The 26,841-nt window shown below is 50.2% G+C and overlaps 1 protein-coding gene across 1 annotated transcript; it reads left to right on the top strand.

Moving 5' to 3' along the window:
• Nucleotides 1–1,848: 1,848 nt before the first annotated feature.
• Rab43 (RAB43, member RAS oncogene family) lies at nt 1,849–25,419 on the top strand. The gene is made up of 3 exons (XM_028854063.2): nt 1,849–2,301; nt 20,095–20,278; nt 22,141–25,419. Exons 1-3 carry the CDS (start codon nt 2,104–2,106, stop codon nt 22,389–22,391), a joined length of 633 nt encoding a protein of 210 aa, XP_028709896.1. The 5' UTR covers nt 1,849–2,103; the 3' UTR covers nt 22,392–25,419.
• Nucleotides 25,420–26,841: the final 1,422 nt, after the last annotated feature.

Genomic DNA, 26,841 nt, shown 5'->3' with positions numbered 1-26,841 from the left:
TGCTGGGATTGCAGTTGTTCACCACCAACACCTGGCTTCACAGTCCAATTTTAAAATGTCTAGGGACTCCATAAATGAAAGTAGTGGGTTGACTTCTGCTGACAAGACCCTTATGCAGACCGAAATACCTTCTTCCCTATACCAGTTCAGTTCCAGCCCAGGGCAGAGTAGAGGCCAGTGGGCCATGACTAACCCCCTTCCCCCTTTCTCTTCCCCCTGAGAGCTACGTCCAGCTGAGAGGTACTTCCCACTTCAGGGAGGACACCACTCTGGTTCAGTGTACCGACTGGAAGGGAAGCTGGAGTTCTCCCTCCGCTATCACGAATGTGTCAAAGCAAGGCTCTGGGAATAATTCCTCTTCAGCGCCACTCCAGGGGCTCCTGGCTGGAACTGCTGGGCCTTTTTCACAGGGATGGCGTTCCAACTGTTGAGAACAAACAGCCCCTTCTGCTTTCTCCATGGTCAGCCTTTGCCTTTCATCTACTTGGCCGGTGAGGCTGGTCACAGGGCCTGCGGGGATGGCGCCTGCTCTCTGGTCTTAAGTTTTGGGAGGTCCTCCTCCCTCCCCTACCGGGGAAGGTTTGTATTTTGTTCATGGATGGATCTCAAGGCGCTACAACAGTGCGCGGCCTGCCACAGCCATTAATGAAATCCATTGAATTAAGTAGCTCTGGAAGGGCTAAGGGTTGTCTGGAGCGGCTTGGACATTCCCAGTTTCCTCTCATCTTCAGGGCTGGGGCCGATTTGATCGAGTTCAAACTGCTTACAGACATTTGGGTCCCGTTTCTCTGACTTCTGGTTTTCCAGGCTAAACTTAGGAGCTGGTTGGCCCACACGTTTTCCTCGTACCTCTTCTCAGGTGCAGGTCTGTTTCCGTTGGGATTTGGACTGTATTCCCAGGGAGTCCAGGTTCGGCTGGACTCCTGTCTGGCCTATCATTCTCCAAATGGGACTCCAGGTCATCCTGCCCTCACGGATTTTCATTTCCTCTTGTCTTCATTTTTGACCTACCGGAAGCTGCCTTTGCTGCCTGGTAAGAAAGCTTACCAGGGCTTTCTCATCTCAGAAGTGGGGAACTCTGAGGTGGGCCCTGCCTCACCAGCTTTTTTCATAGTCAGTCCTGGCTGTGCCCTGCCCCAGAGCTACCCTTTCCAGGCCTCTTGCCTGCTCCAGACCGTGTGCAAGCCAGTGCGGGGTGGACGTTTGTCCCGGCGGAGGTGGGCAGGAGGCTGGGGAGAGAGGAACTGGCGATAGTGGGCAGTTGTGGACCAGTAGGGGCCAAAGGCTCGAGAGGGGCGCAGCAGACTGTGGAGAGGCGGAGGGCGGCGATCAGAGGGATTAGGGAGGAGCGAGCTTGAGGGCTATGAAGAGGTGTGGGCGGATTTCCGTCTTGGATGCGGTGCCCAAGGCGAGGTCCAAGCTAAGGCGGGCTCGGGATCACCAACTAAGGCGGGGTAAGAGGTGCTAAGGGCTGGGTCAGGACCAACTGGAGGATCAGGAAGGTGTTGACGGCGGATCCGCACGATGCTTACGTCCCGGCTACTGAGGTGCGGGGAAGTGAGAAAGAACGGTGCTGAGGGCGGGATCAGGGTGATGCATGGAGAAGGGTCGGGGGCGTTGGCCGTGGTGGGGGGCGGGCGGTGCCCGGGGAGGTGAGAAGCTTAGGAGAGTGGTGCCGAGGGAGGGTCGGGACTGTCCTGACAGGCTAGGAGGCGTTGGCTACGGGAGGGGGCGTCTGGGCGGTGCTGGGGGCGGGACCCAGACGCCGAGCGGCCGGAGATGGGCGGTGCTGGGGAAGCAGGGAGGCTCGCCCCGCCCTGAAGGCGGCGCACGAGCGGGCCTGAGGTAGCCCTGGGCCGGCGCAGCACCGACGGCTGGCGGGGAGCTCTGCGGAGGGCCGGGCGCTGCGCTCCCGGGCGGAGCCGAGTCCGCGGGGCTCCGAGGCGGGGCGGGGCCGTCGATCGGTCCGCCGCGCAGCTCGTTCAGGTGCCGCGGCGGCTCCACGTAGTCAGGCGGCCAGGGCGGCCAGGGCGCACGGACCTCGGCCCGTGGCTGTCGTAAGCCCAAGCCGGGCCCCCTGCGTCCCAGGTCTCCCGCAGAGCCATGGCGGGCCCGGGCCCGGGGGATCAGGACGAGCACTACGATTTCCTGTTCAAGCTGGTGTTGGTGGGCGACGCGAGCGTGGGCAAGACGTGCGTGGTGCAGCGCTTCAAGACCGGCGCCTTCTCGGCGCGGCAGGGCAGCACCATCGGCGTCGACTTCACCATGAAGACGCTGGAGATCCAGGGCAAGCGGGTCAAGGTGGGAGGCGGCGCGGCCCGCTGCTTTTGCCCCCCCCCCCCGGCGGGCGGTTCCTGGCCAGTCCTTCAGCTTCCCCTTCTTTCGGAACGGGCCTGGGCCTTGATGTCCGCACTGGGTTCAGGTCCGAAAGCACCGCCTTGGGCTCTGGGAGTGGTGACAGTAGGCGGCCGGAGCGTGGAGGAGGAAGCCTGCCCCCGTGCTCACGGCGTGGGGACTCCTCCGAAATAACTTGCGGTGGAAGGCAACCTGCGGGCCGTTCCGTGAGCGCCGCGCATGCCAGGACAGACCCTTCCCTGCGCGGCCCTCTGGGGAGCACTCAGCCAGATAACGACATCCCCGTGACCGTGACCGGGAGGGACCAGGAAGTAGTGGCTGCTAGGACCGGAGGGCCAAAAGTTTTTGTCAGAATTTCCTCACGGCCACGCCTCCTTGCAGTCTCTTTTATGGACCTGGTGGTGGAACTCGACTCCGCCAGGGCCAGCGCGGGGTGGGGGGTGGGGGCCTCCCCAGCTGGGGTTTGATAGAAACCGAAAACTTCACAGATACCGGAAGATGGGGGAGAGAACCAAACTTTGGCAATGACCCCAGCAGAGAAACAGCAGGATGTGGTTGCCACAATGTCCTGGCAATGATTTGATAAATAATATTTGTGATGAATGAAATCAGTTTCTTAACCTAGGTGTTTGCCCTCCCTAACCGTAGCATCCTGGACAGGACACAGCATTGTTCTTGCTCACAGAAGCACTCAGTAACTTTCCCGACTTGCACCCAACAGAAATCCTTTGCCATTTTTTTTTTTTTTTTCATGGTTTCAACTTCACAAGGATCTTCAAGACAGCTCTAAGGAGTACCGGGTGGGGGCTGCCCTGCGTTTTCAGGAAGTGAAGCCTGGCCATGGGAGTCTCTTGACCCTGTTGCTGCTGTGGCTGTGTTTATTTGGGTGGTTGTAAGCCTGCCCTCTGTTGCCCTTGGCTGGGATACTTAGCTCTTTGTTTCTATAAAGTTGGGATAATTTCTGGGTGTTGCCTCTCTCCTGTCCCATGGTGTAGAAAAAAAGCAAGTCAACAATCATTTTATGACCACTGTGCCTCTAGAGATTTGCCTGTAAGGTTTTAAACAGACTTTTTGGGTTTCGGTATATTTTGGTTTCCGTGAGGTGGAAAAGGGCCAGGTGCCGGCAGGCAGCTTTTATTTAGTTTTGGACCATCCCTTTGGAGCAGGTGGCCTGCGAAGGGCTGACATGGGCGGAGTGTGTTCATGGTCAAGTTTGTACCCTCTGTTTAATGCCAGCAGTCAGCATTCAAAGTGCAGTGTGAAAAACTGAACAGAAGGAGAATGGTTCCCTTGGCCTGTGCCCGGTGTGAGTGGATCCCTGTGCTGACCGGTCAAGGAGGTGGCAGTATTCCTGTTTACCTGTGGAGATAACCGGTCACCTAGTGCAGCCCTGAGTGGACTGTGTACTTGAACTTAGGTTATGCAATACAGGACCGTGCAGCTTGTTACTTCTTTTCCTTGTGGTCACTCCAGATTTTCCTCTTAGGAGGCAGCCTCGTGGGCCTGTGAGTGGCAGAGCTGTGTATGTGTGTTGGTTGTCCTTTCTAGAAGCTCTTGTGAGGCAGCTGTTCAAGGGTGTGTTCTGTAGACTGGAGGGCATTGTTATTGTTAATTCTTTTTGTTGAGCTTAGGGCTCTGTATAAGCTCTACCAGTAAGCCCATCTCCCACCTGATCTGGCTTCCTAAGTTTGAGGAGTCTCAGAGCCAGGCCACTATTCCAGCTCTTCTGAGGTTGGAAGTACCCTGGAGGGAGTTGGGAAGACTAAGAAGAAGGCTTTGCTTCCCAACAGGTCAGAGCAAAACCATTTTACTCAGTTCTGTGTTTCAGTTGTCAGAGCAAACCATTTTATTCAGTTCTGTGTTTCAGTTTTACCTATTTGTGTAGAGAGGTCTGCTAAAATGGACACTTGAAAGTAACAGATCCAATCAAGTTCTTTTTTGTTGTTGTTGCTGTAGTCATTTCCCATTACAACCATTGCACTATCCACTTGAAGAGATGGGCCTGCCTGTCTCTTCAGCCCTCTTCTTTAGATACGCCAAGGTTGTTCCTGCCTTACCATCTTTGCATCTCCTCCCTTTTTGTCAGAATGTGGCCTTAGGTCCCTGTGTAACTGATAGTTTATTATCAGGCTCTGCCATGACTACTGCTTTCCCGCAGAGCCCTCTCTGCCTCCCAGGTCTTTCCCCTCTGTTGTCTGTGTGCTTACAGCACTCACCTAGACATGAACTTACCTGGGTTGTTTGTCTCTTCCTGTTGAAGATAAGCTCCTTAAGGACACAGAGATCCAGCTGGCCAGTGTCGGACACATGGTGTTCAGGGGATGCCTGTTTACTGGTTAATATTTATAGAGGAAGCTGAAGCCAAGGAAAGTGAGGTTAGCTGGCTTACCCGAGGTCTCCTGTTAACTCGGGCAAAACCAGGACTTGAACTCTGCGTTTGGTTGGCTTCTGGGTACAATGCTCACTTTCTGATTCCTTCTGCACCTGGAAAGGTGGCCCCAAGGTTCTGAACCCGATGAACCAGTGCACTCACTGTGAACAGAGTATGCTCTTGGGCTTTTTTTCCTCTCTCTCTGTTTTGTCAAGACAGATTCATATAGTCTAGGCTGGCCTCAAACTCACTAGGTAGCCGAGGATACCCTTGAACTTGTGATCCTCTTGCCTCTACTTCTCAAGAGCTGGGACCACAGGTGTTTAACACCATGACCAGTTTTTTTGTTTGTTTGTTTGTTTTTGTTTTTTTTAAGACAGGGTTTCTCTGTTTAGTCCTGGCTGTCCTGGAACTCACTTTGTAGGCCAGGCTGGCCTTGAACTCAGACATCTGCCTGCCTTGAGGCCTCCCTAGTACTGGGGTTAAAGGCATGCCACCACCATGCCCGACCCATAACTAGTTTTTTTTTTTTTTTTTTTTTTTTTTTTTTACTTAGGAATCTTATAAATGTTTTCAATAATAAGAGTTGGCACCAGAATATTTCAGGGTGTTTATCAGCTAATAGGGACACTGAGATAGCCCCACTCAGGGGTGGTTAGGTGACTCAGCAAGTCCAGCTGCCTGAGTTTGATCCTGGAACCTAGGGTGCAAGGTGAGAACTGACTCCTGAAAGTTGACCCCTGACCTCCACACACGTGCCATGGCACATGTGTACCTCTGTATATGTGTGCATGTTTCACACACACACACACACACAAACACACACATGTGTCATATATAGACACAATAAATAAAAAAAAATAGCCCAATCAGATCACACAAGCTGCTGTGAAAGTTTACGTGCCTTATTAAATGGTCATTTGAGGTGTCCTGGGTTTGTTTGACTGTGGGTCTGAGGACTGGATATAGCATGTGAGTCTGAATGCTGTTTGTCTTTCTGATTGGAGAGTCTGAATAAGAACAGCAGGCCAAGAGCCGGAAGGCTTAAGTCTTACTTCTGTCCTTCCAGCTAGAGTTCTTTCTTGGAGCCTCAGGCTTCTTCATCTCGGAAATGGGACTAAAGACGGAACACTCACCTACTTGTGAAGGTTATTGAAAAGCTGTGGACATGCTTGAAAGCAATTAAAATTTCCCTGGCTTTAAAAAAAATTATGTTTAAAACATTTATTATTATTATTATTACTATTATTATTATTAATGTATGTCTGTGCATGCACTTTTGCAACAGTAGGCTTGTGGAGGCCCCAGGACAACTCGCACGCATCCTTCTCTCCTTCCACTCTGTGGGTCCTTCAAATGGAACCCAGGTTGCCAGGCTTGGCAGCAAGCACCTTATTCACTGAGCCATCTTGCTGGCCCTTCCTAGCTTTTTCCTCTTCCTTTCTTTTTCCTTTTTTGAATAGGTGATCTGGTTTTGATATGGTTCAAATTGCACAGTTTTCAAAGACTTAAAGGGTCTGTAGAATGCAGACAAGTGAAAGCGTTTGTTTAGTGGTTGCTTTTGTTGCCCTATTCCTTTCTGGAGGACCAGGGATGGCAAGCTTGCTTCTCCTCAGCTCTCCCCTGCTCCCTGCTCCCCTGCCCCCTAGGAGAGCTCAGCCCCAGACACAGTCCATTCCCACCGCTGCTGCCTCCCTTCATGTGGGCAGCACAAAGGCCTGTTTTGTAAACTTGGGTTTGCAGATCACTAGGTCCACAAGGCCCCAAGCACAGGGAGCCTGGTTAGGATCTCATCCCTTTACATGGCTGGTCAGGCCTCCTGGCAGTAGAGACTGCCACCACCCCGCCTCCTCTCTTTTATTATTTTTTTTTCTCTTGATATTTTGAGCCAGAGTTTCTCAGTGTAGCCCTGGCTGTCCTGGAACTCACTCTGTAGACCAGGCTGGCCTTGAACTCCCAGAGATCCGCCTGCCTCTGCCTCCCGAGTGCTGGGATTAAAGGTAAGCACCACCACCGCCTGACTTCCACAACTCTTCTTCGTGGAATTGTGCCTTTGACCAGGACTTCCAGCTCACTGTCCTTGACTCAAGCTGTTCCTGGCCTTATTCATGTACTTTGTTTTCATAGCTGCTCCTGTCACTCCCAGAGCAGGAGTAAGGAGGGTTGAAAGGGTGTGTCTGTGCTTGCGTTCAGTGCTGGTGATGGAGTCCAGGGCCCTGTGCACTCTAGACAAGTGCTCTCCTACTAAGCTATACACTCAACCCAGACTTTTTTGTTTGCCTTCCAGTTCTTCCTGTCTAGGACCTGGCTTTTCATCCGTGCCTTTTCTATTTGGATAAAATCAATGTGACTTTTTGGTTCTGCTCAGAAATAGCAAAAGGACTGTTAGATAAGAGATGTTCTGGGTCACGGTGATTGTCTGAAGAAATCTGTTCTTGATACCAATGGTCACCATCCTCATTGTAAACTAAACCTTGCCTCTGGAGGATTCTTACTGTCCTCAGGCAGTGCTCATGTGGAAAGGGTGGGGGTGTGGGGGGGACGGACGGTGCTAGCTCTAGAGCCGCAAGGCAAGCTAACCCTCAGCTGAGCACATACTACCTTGGGCATATGATGGCCCCTCTTGTAGCTTACTGTTCTCCAAGATGCCTGTGCAGCTTTTCCCCTGGTGGACTGTCAGCAGAACGGGAAGTGATGGTATGTCAGTACCTGAGAGAGGAAGTGGCGTGGGGAGGCAGGACTGCCCTGCCTCTTTTCTCTTTCCCTTCCCGTTTGTTTTTTGATAAACTTTCTTTTTTTGTTTTGTTTTGTTTTTCCCCTTCAAGACAGGGTTTCTCTATGTAGCCCTGGCTGTCCTGGATCTCACTCTGAAGTCCAGGCTGGCCTCGAACTCACAGAGATCCGCCTGCCTCTGCCTCCCGAGTGCTGGGATTAAAGGCGTGCGCCACCGCCACCCATCTTTTTTTTTTTGATAAAAGTCTTATTCTGTAGCCCAGAATGACATTGAACTTGTGATTTTTCTGCCTCCACTTCCCCAGCACTGGCATTTTGGGTGTCCGCTACTGCATCTGGCTCTCGTGCGGTTTCTTTGGGTGCTTGGGGGCGTAGATGTGTGTAAAGGTCAGCAGCAGGAGGAGCAATGCTTGCACGTGCATCTGACCCATTCCACCGCTCTGCTCCTCCTCGCCCCTCCTTCCGTCTGGTCTTGTGGGGGGTGTCTCCGCTGCACAGAGGGAGGAGAGGTAGCCCGGGTGCGGCTAGTGTTATGCCCTCCACCACTGGCAGTAAGCACACGGTCAACAAGAGAGGGATCAGTGCACAATCTGGTCATGGGGACCAGCGAGGTGGCTCAGAATATACAAGTGCTTGCTGCCAAGCCCGACAGCCTAAGTTCAGTCCCTGGTACCTACATGGTACAAGAAGACAATCAATTCCTGAATGTTGTCCTCTGACTTCCACACTTGTATGGCACACATGTGCTCCTTTTCCCCAAGTAAGTATTATTTAAAAGTTAAAAAAATTAGCTGGGTGGTGGCAGCGGTAGCAGCAGCAGCAGCAGCAGCAGCAGCAGCAGCAGCAGCAGCGACACACGCCTTTAATCCCAGCACTCGGGAGGCAGAGGCTGGAAGATCTCTGTGAGTCCAAGGCCAGCCTGGTCTACAGAGTGAGTTCCAGGACAGCCAGGACTGTTACACAGAGAAACCCTGTCTTGGAAAAAAAAAAAAAAAAAAAGCAAAAATAAAACCTGCTCATCATAAATCATTTGCATTGTACGTTTTAGTTAGCAATATTGTTTCAACATTGTAATACTGGGTGCTTGTTATAAACACATCCTTGTTAATTCAAATGAATTGGTCAGTGTTGAAAATGACCCCTGTGAATAAGAGAGAAAACTTGTCTTCTAGACTAATGTTTGAATACAAACTGCTTTGTTCTTATTGCAATAGAAACCAACCAAATCCTGCTAGATAAAGAACCGCTAACCCGCTTTGAGTGCGTGAGTAAGAACCTTTGTCATTAATAGCTTCTTAGATACCACTTAATATCTTCTCTTTTTGTTGTCATTGGATGAGATAGGGTCTCACTGTGTCACCCTGGCTGGCCTGTACTTGCTCTACAGCCCAGGGTGGTTTTAAAGTTGGAACAATCTTCCTGTCTTAAGAGCTGGGATTACAAGCTTGCCCACACCTGGCCTCTTCTACCCTTAATTGTCTCACTTGGTCTTGGAGACCTCCCCTTCCTGGACGGAAAGGGGAGAGCCAACTCTCGGTGTGATGTTTGAGAGGTGATTCTTTTATTTACGACTCTGGGGGTTGAAGCCAAGATCCTGCGCATGCCAGGCAAGGGCTTGACCTCTGAGCTGTATGGTCAGCCCCCCCTTTTTTTTTCTTTTAATTTAATTTTATTTTTGTTATGTAGAACTGGCTGACCTAGAATTTACTCTGTAGCTTGGGCCGACCTCAATCTTGTGATCCTCCTGTCTCAACCTTCCAAATGCTGATGTGAGCCGCCAGGCATCAGGCTTCATTTTGGACCAAAGAACTGCTAACACAGTGGCGGGCCCTAGTGGCCTGTAACTCCTTTTAATCATCAGATCCACCCCTGAAAACCTGCCAAAAGAGAAAGTACCAGGTTACAAAAAGATTCTGGACGTAGAGTGTCACAGCTGATTGAACATTTAGAACCACTATTTCAAAGAGCCAGGTACCCATCAAAACATGAAAGGAATGGTACCCATCAAAACATTGAAGTTCTAGGCTGTGATGTAAAAAATTCAGTCACATTGCTATACTTTCTAGTCACATCTATATTTGTTTTTACTCTAATTATTTATAATTATATCTATCTAATATATATATATATATATATAGTCAGGGTCTTATGTGTAGCCCTGGCTGGCCTGGCACAAGCCTGGAACTCACAGAGATCAGCCTGCTTCTGCCTAAAGAATGCTGGGATTAAAGGCACGGGTCACTGTAGCCGTCTTAACAGTCCATATTTGTGATGGCATCGCTGTGGTCATGAACGCATATAAAAACCTTGAGAATGGATACTTTTCAGTATTGATTGGACAAGCCTGCCATCTCAGCTATTCATAAGCCTCAGGCAAGAGAGTTGAAAGTTCAAGCCTGCCTGGGCAACTTAGTGAGGCCCTGTCTCAAAAACCAACCAGTGGGAGTCTGTGAGATGGCTCAGTGGATAGAGGTGCTTGCTGACCACGACTGATGACCCGAGTTTGGTCTCTAGGACCCACAGCGCGGGAAGAAAGAACTTATTCCCAAAAGTTGTCTTGACTTCTACATGCCCATCCCTTTCCTGCACACAAGAATAAATAAGATGTAATAAAAAATAAACAAGAAACCAAACAATTCGCCAAACCAACAAAACCAGTTCTGGGGTTAAGTATAGCTCATTGCCAGAGTATGCTGGCCCGTGTTCCATTCCCAGCACTGTAAAAAGTCAGAGATAGCCAGGTGGTTCACATCAGGTTAGCGGGCACACCTAGGCCCTGAAGACAATCTGACATGTAATGTGCTGTGGCAGACTTTTACTAAATGTGTCTCATCCCCCTCCCCCATTTTTTTTTCAGTTTAAAGACAGAGTTTCTCTATTATGTAACTATGGCTGTCCAGGAACTCTCTGTGTAGACCAGGCTGACCTTGAACTCACAAAGATCCACCTGCCTCTGTCTTCTGAGTGTTGGTATTAAAGGCATGCACCACCATGCCTGGCTCTTTCCACACTTTAAAAAAAGATTTATTTATTTTTGTTTTATGTGTATAAATATTTACCTGCATGTGTGTGTACCATGTGCATGCCTGGCGTCTGCAGAAGCTAGAAGCAGGTGTTATATCCCCTGGAACTGAAGTTACAGTTATGAGCAGCATTGTGAGTACTGGGAATTGAACCTGGTCCTCTGAAAGAGCAGCGAGTGCTCTTTACACGGGGCCACCTCTCCAGCCCCTTTTCATTTTGAAGTGGCTGCTCTTTAAGGGGACCAAGTGCGTCTTGACTTGAGAGATTCTGGGCCTCCAGCCCACAGGCATGGCTTAGCTTCTCATCACTAACAGAAAGCCTCGATAAAATCAACGTAAAGGAGCAGTGGCTTGTTCGGGGTCACAGTTTTGGAGGCGTCTTTGTAATTTCCTGGGTTGCTTTGGGCTGGTAACAGTGCAGCTGGGAGCAGGTAGCTGCGGAAGACTTGAGAGAGAGAGAGAGAGAGAGAGAGAGAGAGAAGAGAGAAAGGGAGGGAGGGAGGGAGATCTCAGTACCCCTTCCAAATCATGTCCCCAGTGATCCAGTCCCTTCTCCAGGTTCCGCTTGCTAAAAGTTGAAGCACCTACCTTAGTGCCACAGGCTGGTCACCAGTTATTAACACACAGGGGTCCCCTTTGGGGACCTAATATTCAGACCGGAACAGTGTAAGGAGAGTCCCTGGCAGCAGTTTGCTCTCTGTGAGGACGCTGAAGACTCCTGAAAGAAGTCTTGCCATTTCACACGAAACAACCACTTGATGGCCACCGTTGCGGCCGAGGTGTGTAGAAACCCGTGAGCTTTTGGCGCAAGGGAACAAACACGAGGCCTAACAAGCTCTTCCGCCAGCTCCCAAATGCTTTGTTAAAATTTAACTTTGCGGTGCTGAGAGTTGAACATGGGGCTCCATGCATGCCAAGCAAGCACTCTACCACTGACCTAAATTCCCAGCACAATGTTTTTATTTATTTATTTATTTTTTCTGAGATGGAATTTCTATGTGTAACCCTGGTTGTCCTGGAATTTGCTTTGTAGACCAGGCTGGCCTCAAACTCCAGAGATCCACCCAGCACAATATTTTTTTAAAGTTAGAAATACTCTTTGTATCGTTTCAATGGAAAACTGAACTTTTTTCTCCTTACATATACTAATTTCATGACCAAAACCAATAAATTACAGTTGTCAGAATAAACATCAGTTTGGTAGCTATGACTTGTTAACATCGTCTATGTTTGTATTTTTAGGTGAAATATGTAGAAAAAAATAAAAATTTTAGGAAGTACATGAAAATTCTGTGAAATACGTGGAAGGAACCACACAGGAAACTAATTTTATTATTGAGTGCCAGGGCAAATGCTTCAGTGTAAACTCCTAACTCAGTAGTTCTGACTTGGCTTCTTGGTATGTTGAGAGCCATGGCCTTGCTTGGACTAGCTCATTGGTAGAGTCTGGGCTTGGCCTGTTCAAGGCCCAGGGTTCCACTCTGAGCACTGAAGGGAAGGTAATCTTTCCAAGGGTTCAGGCTGACCATTGCTGGAGCGGTAGACCGGTTGAAGTCCGAGGGATGGGAAGAACACAGGGAACCTGGCAGGTGCTCTGTGGATTCGCTGTGCTTGTTGCAGAGGCGGGGGCTTCAGCTCCCAATAGTTCTCCTGTGACTGGCTCATGGTTTGGTCACGGTTCCATAAGTACCTGCCTCTCTCAGTGTCCAGATCCCAAGAGGAAAGGTACAGGAGAAACAGTCTCTGTTCTTCAGGCCTCCTCTCAGTTAACACCGGGCACACAATGCTCTTAATGCTGGCACTGTGGAGACTGGAGATTCTGAGCCGGTGCCATGGACACACCTGGCGCACACAGGGCAAGACAGGGCAGAGTGTTGATAGTGAAGATGGCTGCTATGCAGCAGGGCCCTGCGGCGGCCATGGCTGTCATGGGCATGTAGAGATGTATGCTGCTTGCTTGGACAAGGCCAGAGGAGGCAGCAGTCCACCTTGTCCAGGGTCCCGGAGACAGGAGGGTTGAGGGAGACACTGAAGAATGGATGAGTATTCCTAAGGAGGGGGATAGAAGGGGCTTGAGATGTCATGGCCATATATGTCCCAGACCATGAAACACTGTAGGAAGTGTGGGCACAGCTTGAGAGTGGTACGAGGCGGGATGCTGCTAGGCCAGGCAGTTCTGTTGGCATCATGTCCACTGTGTTTTCTTCTAGAAAAAGAAGGTCTGGGAAGCTGGGAATGCAGCTCAGTGTTAGAACAACTTGCTTAGTATGCACAAGGTCCTAGCTCACTCTTCCATATTAAAAAAAGAAAATGAAATCACCTTACCTGGTGAGAGAGAGAGCTTGAGTTTAGAGACTTAACTGTGGAAGCCCCGAGGGCCATGTAGGGCAGAACTTGTGGCCTAGACGCTAAGAATGCTGCTCTTGTCACAAAAGGCTCTCCTGATAGGCAAACCACACGAGGAACTTACAGCCCTCTCTCTTGGATGCTGTCCTGGTCCCGTGGTGCCCACCTGACCGGGGCCAGGTGCCTGGGAGGGATCCCATGGTCCAGGCTCACCCCTTAGTGCTGCAGCCCCTCGGCTAGTGGTAGGGGGGTGGTCTGAGCTTCCACAAAGGGAAGAAGGGGGATTGGGAGCAGTCAGCCCATTGTAAGCAACTGAGGCAGGACTTGTCTGCCTAAGGCAAACCCATCAAGAACTTCCAGGCAAGGGTTTGATTCTTGTGGGAGATTGTAGACTTGCCCACAGTCAGGACAAATCTTTGTCACCCGCCAGTCCCACAGCCACTCAGACCCAACCAAGTAAACACAGAAACTTATATTGCTTACAGACTGTACGGCTGTGGCAGGCTTCTTGCTAACTGTTCTTTTATCTTAAATTAACCCATCTTTATAAATCTATACCTTGCCACGTGGCTGGTGGCTTACTGGTGTCTTTACATGCTGCTTGTCCTGGCGGTGGCTGCAGTGTCTCTCTGCCTCAGCCTTCTGCTTCCCAGAATTCTCCTCTCTCCTTGTCCCACCTACTTCCTGCCTGGCCACTGGCCAGTCAGTGTTTTATTTATTGACCAATCAGAGCAATTTGACATACAGACCATCCCACAGCAGGAGATGTAACTCACTGAGGAGATTTACTGAAAAAGCTTTCCATAAGCTGTGGGAGCCTTGCACACCGTGAGGGGGGTGGGAAGGGCTAGGGCGGCAGGCTTGGAATACCACTGTCACAGCATCTGCCCTGCGACACACTGTAGATGTAAAGAGTAGTCTTGGGGCTGGGTTTGTAGTTCAGTTGGTAAGGTGCTTGCTCAGCATGCATGAAGCCATGGGTTCTGTTCCCTGTTCTGCACATAACTAGGATGGTGTCACATGCCTGTAATCCCAAGACTCAGAAGATGGAGACAGGAGGATCAGAAGTTCAAGGTCCTTTTTTGGCTACATAGAGGGTTCAAGGCCAGCCTGAATATATGAGATCTTGTCTCAGAAAGATTGATTTTGGAGTGACAGATAAGAAATGCTGAAAGCTCTGAGTACCCTGCTGAGTTCTGCTTGTCTGGATTAAAGGCATCATGGACCCGTTTTCTTAGTGTGGCTGTGAGGTGGGCTGACGCTGTCCAGAGTGTGATGAGGAAAACCACAAAAAGCTGGCACGGCCATTCTGTCACGTGGGCAGATGCTACTTTGCATTGCCACAGAACTCCCCATTCAGGAGCCACATTACAGCAGGGACTGAAGTACGCTCTGATGCCATGCCTTGACTAACCGTGTTGAGGGAGTGGAGAAATTCTGGATACAGAGGTAGTCAGCATCACCCTCTGATATGACTCCTTTCAGCCCCCCTTTGTGTGCCTCCAGTTGACGTCCCCAGGTCAATGCGTTTTCTCTTTTCTAGTCCTCACTTTTTCTCTATCAGATCAAGACTTGCCTCTGGGCACTGGGTTAGAGTTCAGCACTGTTAAATACAGTTAACGCACTATCAATGGTAATAATAGGCCTTTGTTATAAGCACCCTTTTGTAGTTTATTTTTCCTTTAAATAAGTTAAGATTTGAGGACTAACATGATTTGACGTCCATTAGAGCTTCCCTGGTACCCTGGCTACCTTGAACAGAGGATTATTAGCTACGAAGCTGGCTCTGATTGGCTTCACGACTCCCATGCTGATTTGAACACTGACAGATTCCTCGAGGAAGCCAAGCAGCAGCCACAGCTGCTGGCGTCCTAAAGCAGACCTCCAACTCCAGAGGCATCAGCCCATCTTGACTGCTTCAGACAGCGTGCACTAGACTTTTGCCATCACCGTCTTGATGAACTCTAGCAGCCATTTTCACCCAGGACAGAAGGGGAACACTTCTCTGGCTTAGCGGGAGACCTGTGATTGAGGTTTGTTTGAAGGACCACACCATGATGGTGCAGAGACCCCCGGAACAACACCTTTCTGCCTGTTTAAGAAGGCCGTCAGTTCACTTTCACACTCGGCTACAGGACACTCAGTGCTGAGCCCTGGGCTTGTGACATTCGGTCTGAAGGGTCTTTTCTTGCCTACTTTGGATCATTGCTATTAGTAGAGTGGGCTGAGCTGTGGTAGCAGTGACAGCGGTGGCAGCAGTGGCGATAAGAGGGTGGCTGAAGAGTCCCTGAGAATGATCAGGATGGAAACATGGGAATAGATGCAAATGAGGGGCCAGAGAGCCAAAGGTGAGGAAGGGTAGAAGGCTTTATGTATTTATTTATTTAAGATTTTATTTATTTATTATGTATACAGTGCTCTGCTTGCATGCCAGAAGAGGGCACCAGATCTCATTACAGATGGTTGTGGTTGCTGGGAATTGAACTCAGGTCCTCTGGAAGAGCAGCCAGTGCTCTTACCTCTGAGCCATCTCTCCAGCCCTGAGCTGCCAAGTCTTAAGGTCCAGGGGTCCTCGACACATTTGACCTGACAGCTGAGACACCGCCTGCTGTAGGAGCTAAGGCTCCCGATACTGAGGCTCATTCAGGAGGGTAATGCAAGCTGGGGGAGACTGAGGATTACAGTAGCTGCCCTGTGGCCACTGGTGATTAAAACCCAGAGCAGTGAGCCTCCAACCTCAGGACCTAGAGACATGAGCCCCGAGCAGTAGGCCATTAACTTTAGCTGTAAGGATGCCATTCCAGCCTAGGGGGATGGGAAGGGGGTCGGGGGAAGACCCCAGCAGTGGGAAACTTTGATCACCTGCTCACAGTTCTTAGCCAGAGAGCAGAAGGACCGCAGACAGCAGAGTGAACCTGCACACCTGGTGCTCTTCCTTCCACCAGTTAGTCTAACCGATGATGGTGGCTTCCGCAGCATGGCAGAACCTGCAGCTAAGCTCTTCCCTAGAGGAGGGCACAGCAAAGGAGGCTGGTTGGAGGAGGAGCCCTCAAGCCCTACCTCCTGCTTTGACTCATGTCCCAAGACATCATAAAAAAATAGCTCAGGAACTTGTATTTGGGTCAGTCTGACCATCTCAGTTTTTGCCCTGAGAACTAACTTTTCCGAGGTTTTCTTCTAAGGCAAAGAAGCCTGGAACTTTCCACTCTCTGCTTACTCAGGACAGACTCCTTTTCCATTGGGAGGGACAGGACAGGACAGGACAGGACACAGGCCTTGGAACTGAACTTCCTAACAAACAAGGTTGATTTATTGCAGCCCGTGACTTACTCCATGGGACTGTAAACTATGAATCCCTGGAAAGCAGCTTGCAGCCGCCTGTTTCTGTGTGCGTGCGTGCGTGCGTGCGTGCGTGCCTGTGTGTGTGTGCCTGTGTGTGTGTGTGTGTGTGTGTGTGTGTGTGTGTGTGTGTGGTGTGAGTGTGTGTGTGTGTTGCTGTATCTCATGCTCCCTGCGTAGCCCCTGCAGTCATCTTGATGTAGGATGCCTGAGTGAAATACAGTGCTCTCCTCTATGGTATGAGTTGTTAGAGAGGCAGGAACATGAAGGGAACAAGAATAACTTCTACCTGGGACCAGAGCGTGAGTATCAGGAAGAGCTACCTAAAGTGATGAAGGGTGGATAGGAGAGTCGAACTGCTCAAAGGAGGTGCTGCCTGTCCTGAGAAAGGGCCTGATGATGCACACAGTACTGCTTCATCATGGGCTCGTGGAGGCTTGTGGGCCAGCACAGGCTGGAGTTATTAAGTGTGGAGCTTAAAAGGGAGTAGGAGCCCCACCCCCACAGAGGATGGTGATTCTCAGTCTTCCCGTTACAGAGTCAAAGAAGGGACTGAACTCCCCTGCCTGACCCTGCTTAGTGGCAGGGGAGGGGCAATGTGTTTTCTGCACGTGCGCTCTGGGAGCCCATAGTTTGTCCTCACTGGGACTCAGACGTGCTCTAAGCTTCACAGTTGTTCATGGACAGGACTCTAGAGATCAGGAACCTGGAGAATTTCTCCTAAACATCAAATGCAGGCTGAGAAGGCTTGGCTGGGAAGGATTGAGAAGCAGGGTGTGCCAGGAGAGAGTGCAGAGCCAAGCCCTCCTGGGCTGTCTGTCCGTGAGTGCAGTGGTGGGGACCGGTGTCAGTGTGCTGGGGACCAGTGTCGGTGTGGTGGGGACCGCTGTCAGTGTGGTAAAGATCGGTGTCCGTGTGGTGGGGACCATTGTGTTGGTGTGGTAAGGACCAGTATCGGTGTGGTGGGGACCGTTGTCAGTGTGGTAAAGACCGGTGTCGGTGTGGTAAAGACCGGTGTCCGTGTGGTAAGGACCATTGTGTTGGTGTGGTAAGGACCGGTATCGGTGTGGTGGGGACTGCTGTCAGTCAGTGTTGTAGGTATTCTTGGCAGTTATGGCTGATTTGTGTACTCTGTGCAGTGAAAAAGCCTTTCAGCTTTCTTTTCTTTCTTTTTTGTTTTTCGAGGCAGGGTTTCTCTGTGTAGCTTTGTGCCTTTCCTGGAACTCACTCTGTAGACCAGGCTGGCCTCGAACTCACAGAGATCCGCCTGCCTCTGCGCACACCTTTAATCCCAGCACTAGGCTTTCAGCTTTCATAACACTCAAATTGATCAGCTATCCAGAAAGAGAGAGAGAGAGAGAGAGAGAGAGAGAGAGAGAGAGAGAGAGAGAGAAAGGAAAGGAAGTAAATAAATAAATAAACAAACTGGGGTGAGGGAGTAGATGGGGCTACTCTGGAGGTGATGACCAGTGTTCACTAGAATGAAAAAGGAGGTGATCATCCAGGACAAAAGCCTTGCTAGTGCGATCTGGTAACTCAGGAAGCCTAGATCGATCTGTCTGTCTATCTATCTATCTATCTATCTATCTATCTATCTATCTAGTACTTTTATTATTTATTTATTTATTTATTTATTTATTTATTTATTTATTTATTTATTTATTTTACATAAAACAGAGACCTTTATTTCTAAACACAGAGAAAAACAGCTTTGGGAATAACTCTAGGAATTCCCAAACTTTTTTACTTTTTTTTTTTTTTAAACATAAAAACAGGTTTTAGTTAAAAAGTCCAGGGTTATTTGAAACTGGAAAATATTTTCTCTGTAGAAAGTAGTAAAAATAACATTTCCTAATAAGCCCTTTTAAGCCAAATGATAGATGAATTATACATATAAATATTGATTAGATTATGGGATACAGAAGAAACCTGTCTTCATCTGTCCAGAGAGCTATGTTTTATTTAAGTTGTTTAAGTGAGATTCCTATTAATCTTCCCCTTCACTGTTTGATTAATGCAGACATTTTTCTACAGGCTAATCCATAATCTAAAAAGATTTTAGCCTCCCCTCCTGAAAGTACAGCCAGCATTTTCTTTCATCAGCTTGATGCAGTACAAATTCTTATCCTAGTAGTGAAATGTTTCATTAAGCTTGCCCAGTAATTGAGTAAAACCAAAACTTATTATAAGCCACAGTCATCCTAGGGTCCCCCCTACTATGTAGCCTCCCTGGTTCTGTGGGTTGCAGTCTGATTGTTCTTTGCTTTTTATCTAGTATCCACTTATGAGTGAGTACATACCGTGTTTGTCCTTCTGAGTCTGGGTTACCTCACTCAGGATGGTATTTTCTAGTTCCATCCATTTTCCTGCCGATTTCATGATGTCATTGTTGGAAGCCTAGATTTAATTAATTGCTTCTTTGTTTGCTTGTTTTTTTTTTCTTTTTGTCAGTTTGGCTATGATCTGCTACAATTTATTCTGTTTCTTCTGTTTGGGATTTGTTGATTTTCTTGCATTTTAAAATCAGTATCTTTTATATTTTATCAAATATAGAAATGTCTTGGCCATTTGTTCTTTGATCATCCCTGGCAAGGATAATCACATGTACATACCACCTCTCCACTGCCCATGCCCAGCGGGGTACCTACCCTAGGGCACTGCCATTTGTTAAATGGTGGAGAAAGGCCCTAGGCCCCATACTTTGGCCAAGGTAGTAGATAAGCAGGTATCCACTGTCCCAGTGCAGCTTCCTCACCACCAACTGTGGGATCGTTAGGAGACTCAACACTGTACAGCCTGGACCCACTGAGCGTGCAGCAGAAAAGACCCAACTGTGTAGCCAGCCTGCCCTTACTGCACCTTGGAGTCAGTTCCTCATCTGCAACCATTAAACCAGGGTTAGGGGAGAGCCGGTCCATGGAGGACGCAGTTCAGAATAGCCTCTTGTCTGGAGGGACCCTGGAGTTGTGAGGCAAGCTGCGCCCACTCCCTCTCTTTTCTTCTTCATACTGGGTCTCTGAGCTTTCTTTCCTTTTTTTATTTGTGTGTGCACATTCAGAGGCAAGGAGAGTCGGGGTCTTGCTATGTAGCACGAATCTTAAAGGGTCTTATTAATAAAAACAAACCTGGGAGCCAGGTATTGGGGTGAATGCTGGAAGATCAGAGAAGCAGAACAAGCCACAGCCACTTCACCTCACCAGTTCCTCAGCTGATCCTCTGGAAGCCTCTGAGTTCTTATCCAAATGGATGTCAGCTAAACTGCTGCTCAAAAGCCTAAAAACTTAACCAGCTCTAGTTCCTGGTCCTCACGCCTTATATACCTTTCTGCTTTCTGCCATCACTTCCTGGGATTAAAGGCATAAGTAACCATGCCTGTCTTTTTCCAGTGTGGCCTTGAACTCACAGAGATAAGGGCGGATTTCTGCCTCTGGAATGCTTGGATTAAAGGTGTGTGTGCCACCATTTTCTGGCCTCTATATCTAGTGGCTGTTCTGTCCTCTGACCCCAGATAAGTTTATTAGGGTGCACAATATTTTGGGGAACACAATATCACCACACTGCTATTACTTCCCATCTGCTCCTTTAGTGACAAGGTCTCTCCCTGAACCTGGGCCTTGAGTTTTCATGGCTAGACTAAAGCTTCAGCAATCTTGTCTCTGCTCCACTTAAGCTTGAGGTTACAGGTGTGTACAGGATGCCTGGTTTGTCAAGTGAATGCTGGATCCAAACTCTGGTCCTTTGGATTGTACATCCATCACTCTGAACCTCTGAGCCATCTCTCCAGCCCTGAGTTACTCTCTAAGGCTTGCCGAGGACTGTTTCTGTGACCCACCATTGGCCAGTGGGCTCACTGTTTTGGGCATGGGTCTGTGGGGCTGCCCTTCTTGTCCCTTTGGTGTGTGTCACTGGGTTGACCCCTTTCTTCAGCTGCAGATTTGGGACACGGCTGGCCAGGAGAGGTTCCGAACCATCACCCAGAGCTACTACCGCAGTGCCAATGGGGCCATCCTTGCGTATGACATCACCAAGAGGAGCACCTTCTTGTCAGTGCCTCATTGGATCGAGGACGTGAGGAAGTACGCCGGCTCCAACATTGTGCAGCTGCTGATTGGTGAGCTAGGGACGGTGGCCGGCGGGGCCTGGGAACGAGTCTTATCTCTGTCTTTGCCTCTTTCTTTTCCAGTACAGGGCAAGCCTGCCAGGGAGGGGCTGAGCTTGGCCAGGAAAGGAACCAGAAGTTCAACCAGAAGTTGCAGTCAGTTTAAAAGTTGGACTGAAAATTGAGATTAGAAGGCAAGAGGGTGCTGGAGTTTGCTTTGCAGTGGCTGTGTGTCCCTCCAGCTCCAAGGCATGGCGTTTCTGCACACAGCACTGCTTCTCCTGCTCAGAGAGAGCAATGTGGCTGGTTTACTGCTCAGTGGCTGAGCATGTAGCTAGTGTGCACGAGACTGTAGGTTTCATCCCCAGACTGCAGAGGAAAAAAGATAATAAAAAGAAAACGAGATGAGAGGCCATAGAATAGGAACTCTGCTTTTGCATTTTAGAATTACATTGACTTAGCGCGTCTGTGAGCATGTGTGCATGCTCACACGTGTGCACCTCAGTGCATATGTGGAGATCAGATGACAGACTGCTAGAATCAGTTCTCTCCTGTCACTCAGTGGGTCCCGGGAACTGAACTCAGATCGCTGGACTTGGTAACAAGTGTCTTCACCTGCTGAGCCACCTTGCTGGCCTAGAATAAGAGTTTACATTTTAAAAAATCTGTCTGTCTGTCTCTCTGCCTGTCTATCTATCTGGTGTATGGATATGGGTATACACATGCCGCAGCACATGTGTAGGCCAAAGGACTACTTAGAGGGTCTATTTTCTCCTTCCACCATGTAGGTACTGGGGATTGAACTCAGGTTACCTAGTTTAGCAGCAAGCATCTCCACCCCCTGAACCATCTTGCCAGCTGAGAATAAGAGCTTTAAAATAAGAAAGGTAGCCTGACTTGGTGGCTACACTTGTCCCAGCTCTCAAGAGGCTGAGGGGTAGGACGGTTGCTTTAGTAATCAACAAGTGAAAGTCTAGCCTTGGCAACCTAGGGAGAACTCTTCTATTTTTATTTTTTGCTTTTTGAGACAAGGTTTCTCTGTATAACCCTGGATGTCCTGGAACTCTCTGTAGACCAGTCTGGTCTTGAACTCAGCAATCGACTGCTCCTTGTACTGCTGCCTGGCTGAGAACTGTTTTTAAAAATGGCTAAAATATGCTGGGTGTGGCGGTGCTTGCCTTTATTCCCAGAATTCAGGAGGCAGAAGCAAGCAGATCTCTGTGAGTTCAAGGCCAGGCTGGTCTACGTACCAAGTTCTAGTCCGGCCACAGCTACAAGTAAGACCCTGTTTCCAAAAAACAAATAAACAAAAGGATTAAAGTAGGGGTTGGAGAGATTACTCATTGGTTTTGAGCATTTCCCAATGACCTGAGTTTTCCCAGCACCTACATTTTGGCTCAACCATCTGTAATTCCAGGGAATATGATACCTTCTGGTCTTTGTGGCTGCTAGTTATACATGTGGTTCACAGACATACACACAGGTAAAACACCCATACACATAACATTTTTTTTTTAAAGGTTAAAATTAAAAGGACTATTTTAAGCCAGGAGGTGGTGGCACACACCTTTAATCCCTGCACTCAGGAGGCAGAGGCAGATGGATCTCTGTGAGTTCAAGGCCAGCCTGGACTACAGTGTGAGTTCTAGGACAGCCAGGGTTATACAGATAAAACCTGCCTCAAAAAACAAAAAAATCCACCACCACCAACAAAGGACTATTTTAATATGGACCAGTCACCACACCCAGCAATGTTTCCCTGGAGCTGGTGGAGGGGACATGCTCTGGGACTCTCAGTGTGGCTCTGCTGGGTAGATCTGTGCTGGTCTGGCACCTGTGGGTCTTACCATGCTCTATCTGGCCTTTCTCAACAGGGAACAAATCAGACCTTGCTGATTTCCGGGAGGTCCCTCTGACTGAGGCACAGAGCTTGGCCGAGCACTATGACATCCTCTGCGCCATCGAGACCTCTGCCAAGGACTCTAGCAATGTGGAGGAGGCCTTCACCAGAGTGGCCACTGAACTCATCATGAGGCATGGAGGCCCCATGTTCAGTGAGAAGAGTACCGACCACATCCAGCTGGACAGCAAGGACATTGCGGAGACCTGGGGCTGTGGGTGCTGATTGGGGGGGCAGGGCAGGCAGGCCAAGACCTCCCCCGCTCCTTTGTCTCTAGCCTGTCAAGCCCCACCTCCAGGGCACTGGCTTCTCTAGAGGGATTCTGCAACCCTGACCTGGATGCTGGGTAGAAAGGGAGAAGCAGGGTGTCCTTTGCAGAAGGCCATTGGCCGGTTGTGGACCATCCTGTCAGCCAGCATCTGCTCCCTTCGTGTTCTTCACATTCCAGGACTAGCCTGAGCCTTCCAGCACAGACTACGGTGGGAAACGGGCCGGCTGTGCTGCCCAGCCCCATGTGCTGGTCTTAACTTCTCCTGCCTTGACTGCTGCTCTCCAGGGATGTGGCTGGTACCCCAGGCTCCTCCGGGTCTTTCTCTGGCTTCTAACCAGAGGGTAAAAGCACATCAATTAGGCCAACAGACTGGTGCCGAGCCTTGTCCCTGGGAAGCCTGAGCTCCTCAGGCGGAAGCAGCGTCCTCATTCACTGCCAACTTGGAGCTCTTGGATGGCTCCCTGGGCCCAGCTCACTGCCTTACCAAGATCTCTCGAGTTTTTCTGCTTTTCCATGTAGCATCTCATTTTCACTGACACAAGTGCAGGGTCATGGCCAGGGGCCATCTGGGGACTGTCTGCTGGCTTGAGGCCGAACATTTTGCCAGTCAGGTTACCAAAGCAGCTAATCTTTCAGTGTGGTTGAGGGCTGAGATAGGAAAAAGGAGCAGCTTGCGGGTGGGCAGCTCACTCACTGGTGGAGCACATGCTTTGCACACACCAGGCCCTGGGTTCAGCCCTCAGCACCAAAAATGGCGACAGCCAAACAGTAGCTTTGGTTGTATCCCAGAGGTGGAGGTGGAGGGTCCTGTGGATGCCAGCCTTGCCTCGTGGAGAAACCTTCCCTGCCGTGGTTCAGAGCTCCTAGCTCCCCATGGTCCTGACCTGGCTTTCAGTTTCAAAGCCAAAACGACAAGTACTGGTGACCTGAGACCTGGCTGTCTTACACCTCACAGGTCCCTTGCCTGCCTTAACGGGTGCTTTCTGCGGGGGTCGGAAGGAAAAGTGGGGTTCTTAGGAGGCAGGGCCGTCCTTTGGCGGGGCTCGGGATCAAAAGCAACCAGGTGTAGGGATGGAGCCAGGGGATGTTTCTAAGATAGTCCTTGGCCTTTGAGTCTGCCCAGTTCTGTGCCCTTCCCCCACCCCAGTATAGACTACAGGCCCACGCAATAAACTGCTTTTAGACCCATGAGGAAGACCACATCAGCAGTGCGGGCCCCCGGGCATTGGGTCAGGCTCAGCCTAATCTAAGCATGGATCAGGTGTTTCCTGCGTCTCCCTTCTCGATGGCATCCTACCCTTGCCTCCCATTTCAAGCATTGTGGTCTGTCGGCCCTATTCCTAGGCATGTCTGGCCACAGGGCCAGAAGCAGGGCTTCGCAACAACACCATAACAGCCTAGGGAGACAGCTGTGGTGTAAACGGGGCTAGACCCACTGCCCTCCCTTCAGGTAGGGGGCGGCCTGTGAATTAGCTGAGCCTGGTCACTGTGAGGGAGAAGGGGGCCTAAGTGAACCAGAGCCTGCTCTGAGTGCTTCTCTGGTGGGGATCATTGTAGCTGTCCTGGGTAGGAGCTCCAAGGAGCTGCGGCCTTAGGGAGGTTGGGAACCACTGCGGTAAGGCCTAAGCTGGAATGGGTAGAACTCAACGAGCCCTGCTTGGCCCAGGGAGCCTTCTCCACTGGTGGCCTGTGGCTCACCCAGCAACCAGGAAGATTATTTCTTTTCCATTCACAGTCAGATCGCCTCACTTCCCTTTCTCAATCCCCAGGTGCTGAGGCCCTGCCCTGTGCCCTGGAGCAGGAGCAGCCCTGCTCTAAGAGGTTAGCCCAGACACCAAAGTCTCCTTGAGCCCTGCACTAACCCCCTGCCCTGGTAACCACCCTGCCCCCGCACTCACTGGGTTCCAGTTCCACTGCCAGGTGCAGGTCTGGAAGGCCAGGCCCAGGGCCCTCACCCGGTGTGAATGGCCATGGCCTTCACAGCCTGGCCACCTCTCTACTCACTGTCATGTCTGGGGCCAATGTGACCCTCCTCTCCCAAATCTCTCTGCCAGCCTGCCTTCTTATTGACAGCACAGAATCCCACAAGTGACCCAGAGGACATCCCTGAGGGGAGATGGCCCCTCCCCAGTCACAGGCCTTGTCTTCAGTATCCTGGCAAGGACGAGTTCTTCCCTTGAACCCTGATTCTTTGGCCCGGGAGGGCCCTGAGTCCTGGCTGAGCCCTGAGCTGGCTCCTCCAGAGAAGCTGCTGCCATCCCTTCAGACAGTAGTGCCAAGGCTCTGCCCCTCTGCTGAGGGCACCTGCCCCATTGTAGTGCACAGAGACCTCAGGACCTCTGGGCCTTTGTCAGAAGGAGCCTGGGCTTGAGGACTAGAAAACAGGCAAGTGTGTGTCAGGAAACAAAACCAGCTGCTCTCCTTCCCCTGGGCAGGCTTGGCCAGCTGCCAGCAGCCCAGGGCCTCTGGGGCAACAGGAGTTTAATCTCTTCCCTTGTTTAGAAGTTCCTTAACAGCAGGAACAGGTGGAGGTCGGATGCTGGGGAGGGCCAGGAAGTACCCACAGAAAGGCTGGGCAGGGCCAGGGTGGCTGCAGCAGCGGCAGGAGAGTGAAGGACTAAGGTCTGGCCCACTAAAGGTACCAAGAAGGGGCCCCACGTCTTTTTGGGTGGTAGTCTGTCTCCAAGGACACAGGCCCCAACTGGGGGGAATCTACAGGGAGCCCCTGGTTCACATTGAATTGGTTGCCCTGTCCTAGGATGCTGCCAGTGGTGGACCGTAGCCAAACTCACCCCCGCAGGGCCTGGACAGGCAGGATTGCCAGCCCAAGGATGCCATGTGCAGTGGGGAAATTTTCACATTACCTATTTATGACTATGTAAGTCTTTCTATCAGATCTATTTTTGAAACATGAAAAGTTGCCTGTCTGGATATGTCATAGAGCCAGTGTACAATTCAGCCATTAAACATTTCTGTACTGAGTCTGTGCTCAACCTTGGTTCTGTCACCCCTGAGCCCAGAGCCTGTCTGGGCAGCTGTGTGGAGTCCCTAGGCTGGTCTCCAGGATGGGTGGGTAGGTGGGTGCATGTCCTCACTGTCCTGCCTGATCTGGAGAAAGGAATGGGTGGGTAGGTGGGTGCACCACCTCCTCACTGTCCCTGCCTGATCTGGAGAAAAAGAGCCTCACCAAGACCTTTTCTCTGGTCCTGGGTCCTCTGAGCTAGAAGCAGTCAGAGATTGGACCACATCTCGGCCAGGGGACTTTTGATCATGTTGAGGAGGGCTCCTGGATGATGATGGTCCAGTCCATGAGGGGGGAATCATGCCTTGCTTTTTACTGAGCATGAAGGGCCTCAGAGTTAGCATTCTTCTTTGTTCGTATTTTGAGACAGAGTTCCCTGTATAGTCCAGGCTAGCCTCAAACTCAGATTCACCTGCTCTGCCTCCCAAGTGCTGGGATAAAGGCATGCGCTACTGCCTCCTGGCTTAGAGTTAATGTTCTTGTGGGAGTCCATCCAGATGACAGGAAGAGGCAGAGAGCTGTGATCATAAGGGCCCAGATTGCTTGCTGCTGTGTTCCCAGTCAAGAATAGTTCCATAATGTGGCAGGTGCCCAGGTGATTAATGTCAGAATTGGGTGCCTGACCCACTGGCCCATGAGCTGGTAGCTCACCGAGATGATATGAGTCCATTTCTAGTCACTCATGGGGATTCTCTGCTGATGAAGCTTTCAGACACCTGGCTGTTAGCCTGTCTTTTGAGGACAAAGAGGCTGAGAGGACTCACTTGTCCTTTCAAGCCCAGCTTTGGGACAGTCTACCTGAATCGTGTGGCTTTGGAAAAGTCATTCCTTTTCTCAAGGCTCCAGTTTCCACAAATGTAGGATCTGATTGGTCCAGAGGTACCCCAGGAATCTCGAGGAGTCCTCACAGTGCAGAGCGTGGGGCCCTGGAAGCCAAGTGTCCCTGGCTTCCAGAAGGGACACATCTCAGGGAGAAGGAAGACCTGCTTATGGCTAGAAGTGACGTAGCCGCCCACTGTGCCTATGAGACGTCAAACCAAGAGCTAGGCCTGCCTGAGATTGGCCATTTCAGTGCCCCACAAAGGCTCACATCTAAACTTGTCTGTCCCTAGATTCTCTGATGCCTCTATTATTAATCTACACTCTGTCATGTGGTGTTACCTCTCTTCCGTCTTACACCTCCTGTTTCCTCTCCCCGGAAATGCCACCTATACCTCCTGCCTATCTATTGGCCATTCAGCTTTTTTTTTTTTTTTTTAATTACACCAATCACATCTTCACACAGTGTGCAAATATCCCACAACAGGACTCAGTCACTGGGTGTCCACCATGTGCATCAATACAGGTCAGCTGATAGTGGTCCTTGGCTGCGACATAGGGTC

Source organism: Peromyscus leucopus, chromosome 3 (assembly GCF_004664715.2).
Source record: "Peromyscus leucopus breed LL Stock chromosome 3, UCI_PerLeu_2.1, whole genome shotgun sequence".
NCBI classification, from domain to species: domain Eukaryota; kingdom Metazoa; phylum Chordata; class Mammalia; order Rodentia; family Cricetidae; genus Peromyscus; species Peromyscus leucopus.
Note: the sequence above shows the minus strand (reverse complement) of the source record. Positions and strands in the feature narration are given on the sequence as shown.

Coding starts and splice junctions, on each gene's coding strand:
- Rab43 (XM_028854063.2), top strand. CDS start 2,104: ATGGCGGGCCCGGGCCCGGGGGATCAGGACGAGCACTACGATTTCCTG. Junction 2,302..20,094: donor TCCAGGGCAAGCGGGTCAAG/GTGGGAGGCGGC, acceptor CCCTTTCTTCAG/CTGCAGATTTGGGACACGGC. Junction 20,279..22,140: donor CATTGTGCAGCTGCTGATTG/GTGAGCTAGGGA, acceptor CTTTCTCAACAG/GGAACAAATCAGACCTTGCT.